This window comes from Pelophylax lessonae (assembly GCF_965119305.1).
Source record: "Pelophylax lessonae genome assembly, chromosome: 2".
Classification (NCBI taxonomy): domain Eukaryota; kingdom Metazoa; phylum Chordata; class Amphibia; order Anura; family Ranidae; genus Pelophylax; species Pelophylax lessonae.
The window spans coordinates 450,797,441-450,811,686 of NC_138769.1; the positions used below are offsets into that span (position 1 = coordinate 450,797,441).

General features: G+C 40.8%; 1 protein-coding gene across 2 annotated transcripts in view; it reads left to right on the forward strand.

Moving 5' to 3' along the window:
- Positions 1–14,246, forward strand: part of RASA3 (RAS p21 protein activator 3) — a 299,758-nt gene that overhangs the window by 226,763 nt on the left and 58,749 nt on the right. For both annotated transcript variants that reach the window (XM_082246000.1, XM_082246001.1), the window contains exon 11: positions 3,866–4,014. In XM_082246000.1, the coding sequence (XP_082102126.1) occupies positions 3,866–4,014 (149 nt within the window). The remainder of the gene's footprint in view (positions 1–3,865; positions 4,015–14,246) is intronic.

Consider the following 14,246-nt stretch of genomic DNA (forward strand, 5'->3'; position numbering starts at 1 on the left):
ATAGTCAAGTCCAATGGTGCTAGACCAGAAGCTGTGCAGGGATGACGCGCCTGCCCCGGAAGTGACGAGCGGGGCAGGGGCAGTGCATTGTGGGACAGAAGAGGACACGGAAGAGAACGCAGAAGAGGACGCACTGGCTTCACCTGCCCACACCTGAGATGGCAGCGCTGGAGAAGACATTTTCAAGGTAAGTATTTCTTCTAAAAGGTAAGTGCGACCTGGGACAGTTCAGAGGCTATCCATTGTGGAATGCACTAGCCCTGACTGTCCCGGGGGTATTTTTAGTGAAAAATAGTTTCCGAGGCCGGAACTCCACTTTAAGTCTGCTACTATATCCAACACTCCCCTCCCCCAGACTGACAAGGCTGCTGTCCTAAGGTGCCCCTGTGCTTCTTCATCCAGAGTGGGGGCACTCTAATACAGGAGGTGTGTTACTGGCCGGATCACCATGTGAAGAAAGCCTAAGAAAAGAGAACTGATGCAGCCACCACAGCTAATATTTGGTAAGCTGCTTGTGGGTGGGTGCAGCGTGGTGCGGCAGCAGTAACTTACGCACAGTCTAGATGCAATAGAAAGAATTTGTATTGTAGTCATAGTATAACAGCTCACAACAAGCCATGCGGGAAGGCAGCCTGACCAGAAACACTCACAGTTAAACAGCAGATTGTAGTAAAGCAGATCTCCGTCGAATTGACAGTGTTTGTCTTATGGGGCGGAGTTCAGCCTGGCTGGTCAGTGAACAAGTGGAGAGGCTTCCACGAAGAGTGGTGGATCCGTAGGCTTTCCCTAGTCATCTGGAACCTCTCCCTGCTGCTATTACTGACCCTGATAGGCAGGTGACCTGTCGCTAAACTACCCACACTCAAAATGTGCACCAAACCCAGGGTCCTAAATAGACTCTGCCTGACCCAAGAGTCAAGGGGGGCTGTCAGCATCCAACCAAATTGCTGCCCCAGTGACCAGGGAAACCATAGAGGAATCATGTTCTTCTTGACTTCCTCTCTCTTTTTACTGCCGCTGTTGTTGAGTGCCACCTGCAGTGGAGAAAATAGACTTCACCTGCCTGCATGCTATATATTAAATTTTTGGTTTTGGGTTTAACGCTGCTTTAATCTATTTTAAACTTTTAAAATCTATTTTTACATTTTTTTTTTACACCCTATAATCCCTTGCAGAGCAATACCTACGACCCATTCAGACCTCTGCACTGAGATAGCATGTAATACAAGGCATGCATTAGCAAGAATTGCCACAGCAAATTCCCAGGAGAGGGTAATGTGCATTTTTTTGGTCTGTTATGGTGCATAGGTAGTCCAGTCATAAGGAATTGGCTGCCCTAATGCATTCATGCACCACAATGACCTGCAATATTGTGAAGGGGACATTAGAATGTTAGAGCCCTGATTCTAAGACCCATAGAGCTCCTTTATTTTGTGCAGTCTTTGTTGGGATTTCCCAGGAGTATACAGGGATGATGTGCTGCTTCTTTATTATTCAATCACAGACTGGAGGAGTAGGTATTAATAAGCACAAGAACTGCAGTACAAGCTGCAGCAAATAACTGCTGTGTTGGGCTGTTGGCAAGTGTTTGACATCTGGCCCAGGGCTTGACTGATATGAACTATATTAGAAAACTCGAGCTTGTTAGCCTAAATCTCTTAGGCCTAAAATAAGGTGAAAAGTGTACATGTGACCCTAACTTAATAAGTGTTGGAATTCTCACAGACAGTGTGTTGCTTTGTTCATACTTTGATGCTTAGTTATCATAATCAAATTGACATTTGTTGCTTACGTCATGTGTGTCGTTTTGTTTTGTTTGATCTCCTTGGTTTGGCAGCAGTAGAAAGCAAAATGACATACTTGGGGTCTAGATATGGGGCTTCCTGTTCCTGGTATATTCATTTCACTTTGTCATGGTATAAAAATGGAACTTTCAGAAACTACCTAAAGTTCTCATTGATCACAGAAGAGTAAAACAATAGTTAGCATTGTATTAGCTGCAACTTGGTGAGGGTCTTCTTATAATGTGTTGGTGTTTGTGCTATGCTGTAGCCTTCTGCATTGACACTTGTCACATGCTTTCATGTTTAGCCAGTTTCTGCTAATATATATCATAACGGCAGACATGCTGGTGAGCAGTCAATATTTTTATAATATCATTTATTAAATTGTTGGTATTGTGCTTCAAACAATGATGTGATCCTAACTGTTCAATCAATAATTTCCAATAACTGTATATCATTTTTCATAATGATTAACCTTAGGTGATATTTATGTACATTGCCTTGTTTGGTATATCATGGTGAATGGTAATATTGATAAACAATTAGGGTCCTTGCACACAGGCTTTCCGCCCCAAACGGACTCCGTTTTGCTCAGCAGGGATCGATCCGCTGATCCCCGCTGAGCAGGCGGGTGACAGGTCCGTCTCCGCTCACTGTGCTGAGATGGACCTGTCAGATCTTCCTCTAGGAGATCAGATAAAAATTGACGGCCTGTCTGTTTTCATCCGATCCTATCCGATCTGGTCCTTCAGACGGATGGAAAATAGGGTTTCCATCCATCTGGATTTCACGGACAGGATCAGATCGAATAGCAGCGGGTGTCAGCGAACATGTCACCGCTGACATCCGCTGCTCCATAGGGATGCATGGAGCATCCGATCAGGTCCGCCTGAAAAACTGACAGGCGGACCGGATCGGAAAGCCCGTGTGTAAGGGGCCTTAAAGTATAACTAATTTTTTTTTTTAACTTTGGACAGAATGGAGATGGATTTGAACACCTGTTTTTATAGCCGCTTATGCCCCGTTAGGGAGATTAAGCCTCTCTATTAGTCCTGTTTACCATTAGCATTGAAATGGAAAGTAAAAGAAAATCCCAAATTTTGGGCTGTCCCCAGAAAAGTAATAGAGGGGAAATCTTCCAATGGGGGACACTAGTTCTAGTGACCTGGGGATCCCCAAGCTGTTCCCTTAATTTGCATTGTTTTTCTTACACTTCCTATTTTGGCTATGGGACAGGAAGTGAAGATAAAGCTCCCCAGTGGGGCACAGATGGCAGAAAAATAGACCTCCCTTACCCTATGGTAAAATAGGGTGACACAGTAAAGGGTACATGTGACCCTAACTTAATAAGTGGTTGAATTCTCACAGCCAGTGTGTTGCTTTGTTTATACTTTGATGCTTAGTTATCATGAGCCATATCCCCTTTTTCAGACCTCAGTGAAAGCAAAAACAGTAGTGATCTCTGGGGAAAGAAATTCCAAAATATAATTTTTTCCCTTGCAGTTGGTCGACAGAGGGGATACCTACAGAAGTCACAAAGATTAACTAAACATATCACCATATGCTGATCCAATCATTATCAGCTGGACTGTAACACAATCATTATTTAGGCCTCATTCACAATTTGCCATTGGAGCAGGGTTTCCTGGGAAGTCCCATTCAAAGCAATAGGAGGCTTTACAGCACAGCCATACGTGGCCATTTTCATGTAATTAAACCTGTGGATAATCAGCCCTGGACGCAACACTCCATTGCTCTTAAAATGATTTCCCACCATATGTGCACTTTGATGAAACCTGTCGTATTGAGAGCAGATTTAATACTTGACAACTGCTACAAAACGTGGAGAGATTCTGAGCATATAAACTTAGAAATGTCAGGTTAGCATCTACCACATGTGTTTATTGGGGCAGTTACATAAATCTAACTGCTTTGTATATGTGTTGTGTTTTAAATAGGAACAATAATTATTCAAACAGGAATGAGTGCTTGACTGTGCCTTGTTACATCAACTGTCTAAAATGATGACATAATGGTCACAAACTGTGAAACTTCTAACCTCTGATATCTCCTCTCTCCAGCCTGTTTCAGCATCTGCGGCACATGTGTTGGGTGAAGTGTGCAGAGAAAAACAGGAAGCGGCCATTCCTCTGGTGCGACTCTTTTTACATTATGGGAAGATTGTGCCATTCATCAGTGCAATAGCAAATGCTGAAGTCAACAGAACACAGTGAGTGCCCGCTCTGTTTTCTGCAGAATGAACCTAGGATGTCAACACCTGACTAAATATATGACACTGCTGTTATATCTTTAAAGTGCATCTGTCGTTTTGTAGCAGATCATATGCTAAGAAATGATTTTGTTTTACATTGTTAAAATGGTTTTAGTGCATCTTATTACTGATAAGTCATCCAAAATCCAAACAAATGGTGCATCACCTTTCTCTCTTCTTTTATATTAAAAACTACTGGCATAAAAAGCAACATTTTGACCTTCCAGAAATCTCTTATAGGCTAGATCAGTGATGGCGAACCTTGGCACCCCAGATGTTTTGGAACTACATTTCCCATGATGCTCCACTACACTGCAGAGTGCATGAGCATCATGGGAAATATAGTTCCAAAACATCTGGGGTGCCAAGGTTCGCCATCACTGGGCTAGATTATTACTGTATGTGTTCTAAATCTGAAGGGCAGGCCTACTTTGGTGCGCCACTCCAACAATTTTTGCTTTGCTATTTCAGGTGTTGCTGTTGTATTTTGAACTATGTATGATTACTCATGTTATAGTCCCATTGCCTAACATGCAGGACAGTTAGGTGCCAGTGGCACTTGTGTCCTTTAAGTGGTTGTAAAGGCAGAAGGTTTTTTTATCTTAATGCATTCCATGCATTAAAGTGATTGTTAAGCGTTAAAAAAAAAAAAAAAGTAGCAAACATGTCATACTTACCTGCTCTATGCAGTTGGTTTTGAACAGAGTGACCTGGTCCCTCTTCTATGCTCCTGGCTGCTCCCTCCGGATGAGTGCAAGCAGCTTGATGCGGGGGCACCCAAGCCGAGTCACAGCTCTCTGTGTCCATTCAGACACAGACCTGGGACCCACCACTGCCCCCTCTCTCTCCTGATTGGCTGACTGACTTTGGTTGACAGCAGCTGGAGCCAGTTGTACCGCACTGCTGTCTTAGCCAATGAGGAAGGGAGTCCCGGGCTGCTGAGAAACTCCTGCAACATCGCTGGATAAAGATGGGCTCAGGTAAGTATTAGGGGGGGCTGAGGGGGGCTGCTGCACACAGAAGGTTTTTATATCTTATTGCAAAGAATGCTTCAAGACAAAAAAACCTGTCTTTACAATACCTTTCAGATAAAAAAACCTTCTGTTTGCAGGAGCCCCTCTAATACTTACCTGAGGTTCACCTAGATCCAGCGATGTTGCATGAGAGACTCAGGTGGCTGGGACTCCCCTCCTCATTGGCTGAGACAGCAGCGTGGCGCCATTGGTTCCCGCTGCTGTCAATCAAAGTCAGTGAGCCAATAAGGAGAGAGATGGGCGGGGCCAGGCTGCAGCTCCCTGTCTGAATAGACACACAGAGCAGCGGCTTGGATGCCCCCATTGCAAGCTGCTTGCTGGGGAGGCAGGAGGGAGGGGCCGAGAGCACCGAAGAGGGAGCAAAGGAGGGGGTCACTCTGTGCAAAAAAAAAAGACTTTAGTATCACTTTAAAGTAAGCCTGTCACAAACTTGGCCAGTTCAATTCTGGAGGAGAACTAAATGACAAAAACATTTATTTTTTTAAATTTCTTTCTGTAGCTTTTTCCAGAATATCAGCTTTGCCTCTCACATCACATTATATAACCTAGTGTGATCACATGCAAGTAGGATGGAAGTGAAATGGAGGGGCCCCTGTCTATGGCTATGGCTATCAAGTGGTCTTCACAGATGCAGATTGGTCCTAATAATGGTCCACACTACTGAAAAGCATTAATGTGCTTTATTCCCAGTAACTATTTTTATAATCGATTAGTTGGTCAGCCAATTCGTTGGCCTGCATACACAATGCATTATTTGTTTACATATCTGGAAATACAGTGCAGCACACATACAGCTCAGTACACTGTCCATACATGTCAGAAGTCTGTGCAGCACACATACAGCTCAATACACCGTCCATACATGTCAGTAAGTGCTTGAGAACTTTTGAATGTAAATGTGTGAGGAGCAATGCTTCATGGGACATGTAGTCCTGGGCAAGAGGTGATTTGTTCTAAAAGCAGAAGTTTCTTTTTACCTTGCTATAGGGGAACTCTATACTATACTTTGTACCTTGCTATTGGGGCACTCTGAAGGCAGGAGGAGCCAGAGGTGTCGGTGGAGGACCCCAGAAGAGGAGAATTAGGGATGCTCTGTGCAAAACCATTACACAGAGCAGATAAGTATAACATGTTTGTTGTTTTAAAAAAAAGATCAGCATCTGATCCCAGAGAAGGTGGAGGCTGATAGACTGGAGGTAATATAAGGCATTACAATTAAATTTAAAGTAAACTTTTGCCAGTATTGTGCATTATATTTAAAATGATTATATCCATGAAAAGAAAAGTCTCAGCTTTTAGTACCACTTTATTATAAAAGATGTATATCTCCCTTCCACCCTTTATACAGCTTCATGTCTGACTCCTAGTAAAAGTGCCCATATATCCTTTTTCAGGGTGTGTTTATTATTATGTATATATCTATATATATATATATATATATAATATTACTTTCATTGCTTCACAGTATAAATGAACCCTTTATAGCCAAGATTATCTGCTCTTTTTGTACTATAAAGGGCTAATTTTAGTTTTTTAACCCCATTATTACAGGTGATACAAAACAAAGCATGCTGCTGCTACTAAACATCTTAGGCCTGGTTCACACCTATGTGGGTTTTGGTGCTTTTTGCAGAAACGTAGCCCCATTATTACAGGTGATACAAAATAAAGCATGCTGCTGCTACTAAACATCTTAGACCTGGTCACACCTATGCATTTTTTGGTGCTTTTTGCAGAAATGCACTACAGCTCATTTAACAGGGTTTCCTATGGGACATGTTCACATCTATGCTTTTTTTAGCGGCTACATATTTGGAAAGGGTCAAGGACTATTTTCAATTCAAAACAGTGCTTTTTTTGGTTCAATAGACTTCAATGGAGAAGCTGCAGAAAAGCATGTAGTGTGTTTTTGCCACGATTTGCGTTTTTTAATCTGCCCAACAACAAATTGCCCAAAAAAAAGCATAAAAAAAATGCAAAACGCAAATCGCAGCAAAATCGTGTGCGTGAAAATGCAAAACACACTGCAGAAACGGATCAAAAGTAAACTGCATAGGTGTGAACCGAGCCTTATGCTGGCCATATATGCCTCGATTTTCAGACGAGAATATGCATACAAAAAATCTGAAATGAAAATGAAAGAATGTCGTTTGAAAATTTCACTTGCTTTTAACATTCAGTTTTAAAGGAGTTGTAAAATCCGAAGGTTTTTTATCTTAATGCATTCTTTGCATTAACATAAAAAACCTTCTGTGTGTAGCAGCCTCCCCAGCACCCCTAATACTTACCTGAACCCGATCTCTGTCCAGGACAAGTGACAGCAGGCACAGGTACTTTTTATCAAGCCACCTACCTATGACAAGGGAGTCTGTCGTACATAGTACAGTATATTAGAGTTCTGTCTGCAAATCGGCAAAATAGTCTTATTTTTTTTCTTTAACCACTTAAGGACCAGGCCTATTTCTGGCACATGTTGTTTACAAGTTAAAATCATTTTTTTTTTTTTTGCTAGAAAATTACCTAGAACCCCCACATATTATATATATTTTTTAGCAGAGACCCTGGAGAATACAATGGAGATTGTTGCAATACTTTATGTCACACCGTATTTGCGCAGCGGTCTTACAAACGCAATTTTTTGGGGAAAAAATAAACTTTTTTAAATTAAAAAATGAAAAAACTGTTAACGTAGCCCAATTTTTTTATATATTGTGAAAGATAATGTTATGCTGAGTAAATTGATGCCCAACATGTCATGCTTCAAAATTGTGCATGCTCGTGGAATGGCGACAAACTTTGGTACTTAAAACTCTCCATAGGCGACAAAATTTCTACAGGTTACCAGTTTAGAGTTACAGAGGAGGTAAAGTGCTAGAATTATTGCTCTCACTCTAACGATTGCGGTGATACCTCAATGTGTGGTTTGAACACCGTTTATATATGTGGTTTGAACACCATTTACATATGTGGGCTTGTATATGCATTCGCTTTTGCGCGGGAGCTCGGAGGGACGGGGCACTTTAAATTCTTTTTTTTTTTTTATTTAATTTGCTTTTTTATTTTTACACTGTCTTTTTTAAAAAAAAAAACATTTTGAATACCTTTTTTCCTATTAATAGGAATGTAAACATCCCTTGTATTAGAAATAGACCTCAAATCTCATATTTACACTTCAAAGCAATAAATTAAAAAAAGAAAAAAAAAGGAATTTTTTTTAATTAAAAAAAATAAATTTGACCCTTTAACCACTTAAGCCCCGGAAGATTTTACCCCCATTCCGACCAGGGGGTATTTTGCGATTCGGCACTGCGTGAATTTAACGCACAATTGCGCGGTCGTGCGACGCTGTACCTAAACGAATTTGACGTCCTTTTTTTCCCACAAACAGAGCTTTCTTTTGGTGGTATTTGATCACCTGTGCGATTTTTTGATCACGCGCTATAAACAAAAAAAGAGCGTCAATTTTGCAAAAATAGCAATATTTTTCACATTTTTTTATATGAAATTCCCCCCAAAAAAAATGTAAAAATCAAAATTTTTAAAAATTTTCGGCCAATTTGTTTTATGCTACCTATGTTTGGTAAAAAAAATCGCAAAAAGCGTATTTTGATTGGTTTGCGCAAAAGTTATCGCGTTTACTAACAAAGGGAAAGATTTTTGTCATTTTTGTTGTTTTTTTTTTTAACGCGTAATGGCGGCGATCTGCGATTTTTTTGCGGTACTGCGACATTGCGGCGGACAGATCGGACCCTTGACTGACATTTTTGACACTTTTGGGGTTACCAGTGACATTTCTACAGTAATCAGTGCTATACATATGCACTGTTACTGTAAAAATACACTGGTAGTGAAGGGGTTAACTTTATTTGGAAGGGAGGGGCTGTGTGTGTCCCTAGGGGCGTGGTTTCTACTGTGATTGGCTGTGGCTCTAGCTGTAAGGACACTGATCAACGGATCTACATACCAGATCCGTTTTTTCAGTGTCTTTGCAGCGAGGAGAATGACAGGCAGTTTGTTTACACAAGCTGCCTGACATTCTCCCTCTCCCCCGCCGATCGCCGAGTGACCGGCGGACATCGGGTCCGCTGGTCACACGCGCGGGGGGGTCCGTGACCACGCGGGAGCGGGAGCGCGCGCTCGCTCCCTAGACCCTCACAAGCAAGCAACGTAGCCCTACGTTAGTTTGCCTGTGAGGGGCTGACCGCCGACGTAGATAGTCGTTCGGCGGTCGGCAAGTGGTTAAGACCATTAGGCGGAAGTGACGTTTGATCCCGCTCTGGTCCTCCAAGGGCAGAGAGTCAAGTGGGGGTCATCTTGCCCTCACTCGACTGTCCATCCCTCAGACAGTTAGAAAGCACCCCCTAGGGACCCTTGTATCACCCCTAGTGTTAACCCCTTCCCTGCCAGTGTCATTCGTACAGTAACAGTTCAAATTCTTAGCACTGATTACTTTAGTAATGTCACTGGTCCCCCCAAAAGTGTAAAAAATGTCAGGGGTCCGATCTGTCACAGTCTCGCTAAAAATCGACGATCGTTGCCATTACTAGTAATAAAATAAATAAAAATGCCATAAATATTTCCTCTAGTTTGTAGACGCGATAACTTTTGCGCAAACCAATCAATATACACTTACTGCAATTTTATTTTACCAAAATATGTGGCAGAATACAAATTGGCCTAAAATGACGAAAAATTAGATTTTTAAATTTTCTTTATTTGGAATGTTATATCGTAGAAAGTTTTTTTTTTTTAGAATTGTCGCTTTTTTGTTTATAGCGAAAAAAATAAAAATTGTACAGGTGATCAAATACCACCAAAAGAAAGCTCTATTTGTGGGAAAAAAAGGACATCTATTTTATTTGGGTACAATTATCAGTTAAAGTAACGCAGTGCTGAATCGAAAAAAATGGCATGGTCATTAAGGGGGAAAATCTTCCGGTCCAGAAGGGATTAAGAAAATAATCGTTAGTTGCAGCCCTAGTCCTGATCTCAACCCGATAGAACACCTTTGGGGTGAATAAGAGCAGAGACTGCGAGCCAGGCCTTCTCGTGCTCTCAATGGATAAAAGAAAATTCCCACAAATGGCAGGTCAGTTCTCTGAATCAAAACAATCCCATATTACTGTTTAGTAATTTAACTGTGTATCTCAGTAAATTTGCCATTTACTATCTTGTGCTGGAGGAGAGTATTCCACTTGCATCGTCTGAAAACTGATGGTAAAATCATAATTCAATATTATGTTATTGATAATAGTCTTTATTTTTAAATCATTTCCTAAACAAATGTCCACAAAGTGCTCCACAGCACAAACATAATGTATAAAATATGTCAAATAAAGCAATCTCATTATTGCTCAACAAGAGAATATAACAAAACTTAGAATTGTGTATTTGACAATATGGTGCTTGACAGATATTAGTTTTAAGATTACTACCAAAAAAAAAAAGACACCATATTTTTTACATTATGAAAAATCTAAATAATATATTAATATTAAAAATGAATATGCTTTTCCACTTTCCAATAACAGTAACTTGTATTTTTTCCTCAAAAAATTCAGACATCCACAGGTTAATTTCTTCAAAGTTGATTGTAGCTAACATTATAATGAAAACAATTAAATTAAACCCACCAGAAGAACATGCATATTAGAACAGAACTCTAAGTGCCGGTTCACACTAGGGCGACCTGTGAGGCGACCTGGTCGCCTCACAGGTTGCCGCAGGTCGCCTCCCATAGGGAAGCTGCGGACCCGTTCTAATAGGAGCGACACAAGTCGCTCCGACCTAGAAAAAGGGTCCGGAGCTTCTTTGGGGCGACCCGGAGGCGACCGCCATAGACTTCAATGTTATGAAGTCCGTGGCGGCCGCTCCGAGGTCGCGGCTCGCTGCTCGCACCGCGACCGCGAAGGTCGCGGTGCGAAGTAGCGTCGCTGCAATGTGAACCGGCGCTAAAAGTAATACAAATCTGGCAGGGACTCTAATGTTGTCCTATCTTATCAAAATTCATCTAACTAAAGTAAGTGAAGGGAATCTTTCCAGTGGAAATACAGATACATGGAGATAAACTCCAACAAAGGTTGCAGTCCTGGGGATAAATCCCAACATGGGCTGAAGCTTGTCAGCTCATTAAAGCTTTGCCTGTATGACATGATCAGTGTGCAGCTTTTCCCTTTGATTATTCCGACTCCATACTAACAATAGGGATGATCGAACGGTTCGGGTCCACCATCGGTTCGGCCCGAACATTGGGTGTTCGAGGTTCGGCCGAATTTAGAACTTTTTGCCCAAAAAGTTCGGAATTCGGCAACCAGAACCGCCCAAAATGCAATGCTTCAGGAAATGGGCTTTAAAAGCCCGTGATTGGACCAGAACCATTAGCAAAAGCCAATTGAGGGGGCAGGAGAATGCTAGGAATGTGATTGGAGTGACTAGGGGGTCCCTAGACCAATCATTAGTGAATACGCCCCCCAGTATATAAGATCGCCCCCGCCATATTCCCAGCATTGTTATACTGGACATGGAAGAGAGTGGAAGCAGTTCTGTTAATTTTACTTTAAAAGTGTCATTTAGCTATTTTTAGTGTGAGGAAAGGGATATCTAGTGTAGTTAGAGTGCTCCTTTACACTTAAGTTAGCTTCAAAAATTTAGTTTCTGTAGGGAAAGTGTTAAGTGTCAGGGGACCGTAGTGTAGTGTAGGGTTAACTGACAGTGACTGCTATGGCAGGGTGACAAAACCCTTCCATAGCAGGGTGACCGCTATAGAGAAATGATCATTTCTCTGAGTTGCTTCGGGACAGGTATGTGGCTTCTCACCAGCAAGCATTTTTTATGCTGCAGGGGCTGCCACTGCCAGTGTTTTTTTGAGGACATGTTTGATGTCAGACATGACATCTGAACATGTGTATAGGGGGTATATATAGACATATATGTCTGAATATATACCCCTAGACATATATAGGTGTAATAGTAGCAGAAATAAATGCTTGCGCTAATGAAATCATTTACAGTAATATATTTCTGCTACTATCACACCTATATATGTCTAGGGGTATATATTCAGACATATATGCCTATATATACCCCCTATACACATGTTCAGATGTTTTGCCTGCCTCAAAAGAACCCCAAAAAATGCCAAAAAAACGCTAGCGTCAAAAAAAAAAAATGCCCAGGTGTGTTTTTGCTGGCATTTTTTGGGGGGTTTTGGAGGCAGGCAAAACATCAGAACTTGTGCACAGTACCACTATACACAAGTTCAGATGTTTTTCCTGACTGCAAAGAACCCCAAAAAATGCCTGCTATTAAACCGGCAAGGTGTTACAGCAGAGAAGCCATATTCCTGTGCTTAAAGTTTTCTAATACAAACGATCTTTTTTTTTATGGTTCTGGACATGCTACAGAGCTGAAACTTCACAGGTACACCTTTTAGACCCCCCAGACACAAAATCACACAAAAAAAAAGTTCTTAAAAATTGTCATTTTTGATAAAAAAGCCAATGATTGAAAAATTATAAAAAAAAAATAAAAAAAATAAAAAGAGATTTTTTGATTTTTACTTTGGATTTAGTATCTGGGGGGTCTAAAAAGTGTACATGTGAAGTTTCAGCTCTGTAGCATGTCCAGAACCCCCCAAAAATTAGCATTTTCTTATAATTTTTATTAGAACAGGTATACGGCTTCTCTACGGCGCTTTTTCTTGCATTTATCGGGCATTTTTGGAGGCAGGCATGACTTTTTTTGGATTTAGTGTCTGGGGGGTCTAAAAAGTGTACCTGTGAAGTTTCAGCTCTGTAGCATGTCCAGAACCAGAAAAAAGATCATTTTTCAGTAGAGCAGGGATGGTGGGACCCCTCTTTTACACTTATATGATCTTTTTTTGGGGTTCTGGACATGCTACAGAGCTGAAACTTCACAGGTACACCTTTTAGACCCCCCAGACACAAAAACACACAAAAAAGTTCTTAAAAATTGTCATTTTTGATAAAAAAGCCAATGATTGAAAAATTATAAAAAAAAAAAAAAAAAGAGATTTTTTTATTTTTACTTTGGATTTTAGATCTGAGGGGTCTAAAAAGTGTACATGTGAAGTTTCAGGTCTGTAGCATGTCCAGAACCATAAAAAAAAAGATCGTTTGTATTAGAAAACTTTAAGCACAGGAATATGGCTTCTCTGCTGTAACACCTTGCCGGTTTAATAGAAGGCATTTTTTTGGGTTCTTTGCAGTCAGGAAAAACATCTGAACTTGTGTATAGTGGTACTGTGCACAAGTTCTGATGTTTTGCCTGCCTCCAAAACCCCCCAAAAAATGCCAGCAAAAACACACCTGGGCATTTTTTTTTAGACGCTAGCGTTTTTTTTGGCATTTTTTGGGGTTCTTTTGAGGCAGGCAAAACATCTGAACATGTGTATAGGTGGTATATATAGGCATATATGTCTGAATATATACCCCTAGACATATATAGGTGGGATAGTAGCAGAAATATATTACTGTAAATGATTTCATTAGCGCAAGCATTTATTTCTGCTACTATCACACCTATATATGTCTAGGGGTATATATTCAGACATATATGTCTATATATACCCCCTATATACATGTTCAGATGTTTTGCCTGCCTCAAAAGAACCCCAAAAAATGCCAAAAAAAACCCTAGCGTCAAAAAAAAAAAATGCCCAGGTGTGTTTTTGCTGGCATTTTTTGGGGGGTTTTGGAGGCAGGCAAAACATCAGAACTTGTGCACAGTACCACTATACACAAGTTCAGATGTTTTGCCTGCCTCAAAAGAACCCCAAAAAATGCCAAAAAAAACGCTAGCGTCAAAAAAAAAATGCCCAGGTGTGTTTTTGCTGGCATTTTTTGGGGGGTTTTGGAGGCAGGCAAAACATCAGAACTTGTGCACAGTACCACTATACACAAGTTCAGATGTTTTTCCTGACTGCAAAGAACCCAAAAAAATGCCTTCTATTAAACTGGCAAGGTGTTACAGCAGAGAAGCCATATTCCTGTGCTTAAAGTTTTCTAATACAAACGATCTTTTTTTTATGGTTCTGGACATGCTACAGAGCTGAAACTTCACATGTACACTTTTTAGACCCCCCAGATCTGAAATCCAAAGTAAAAATCAAAAAATCTCTTTTTTTTTTTTTTTTTT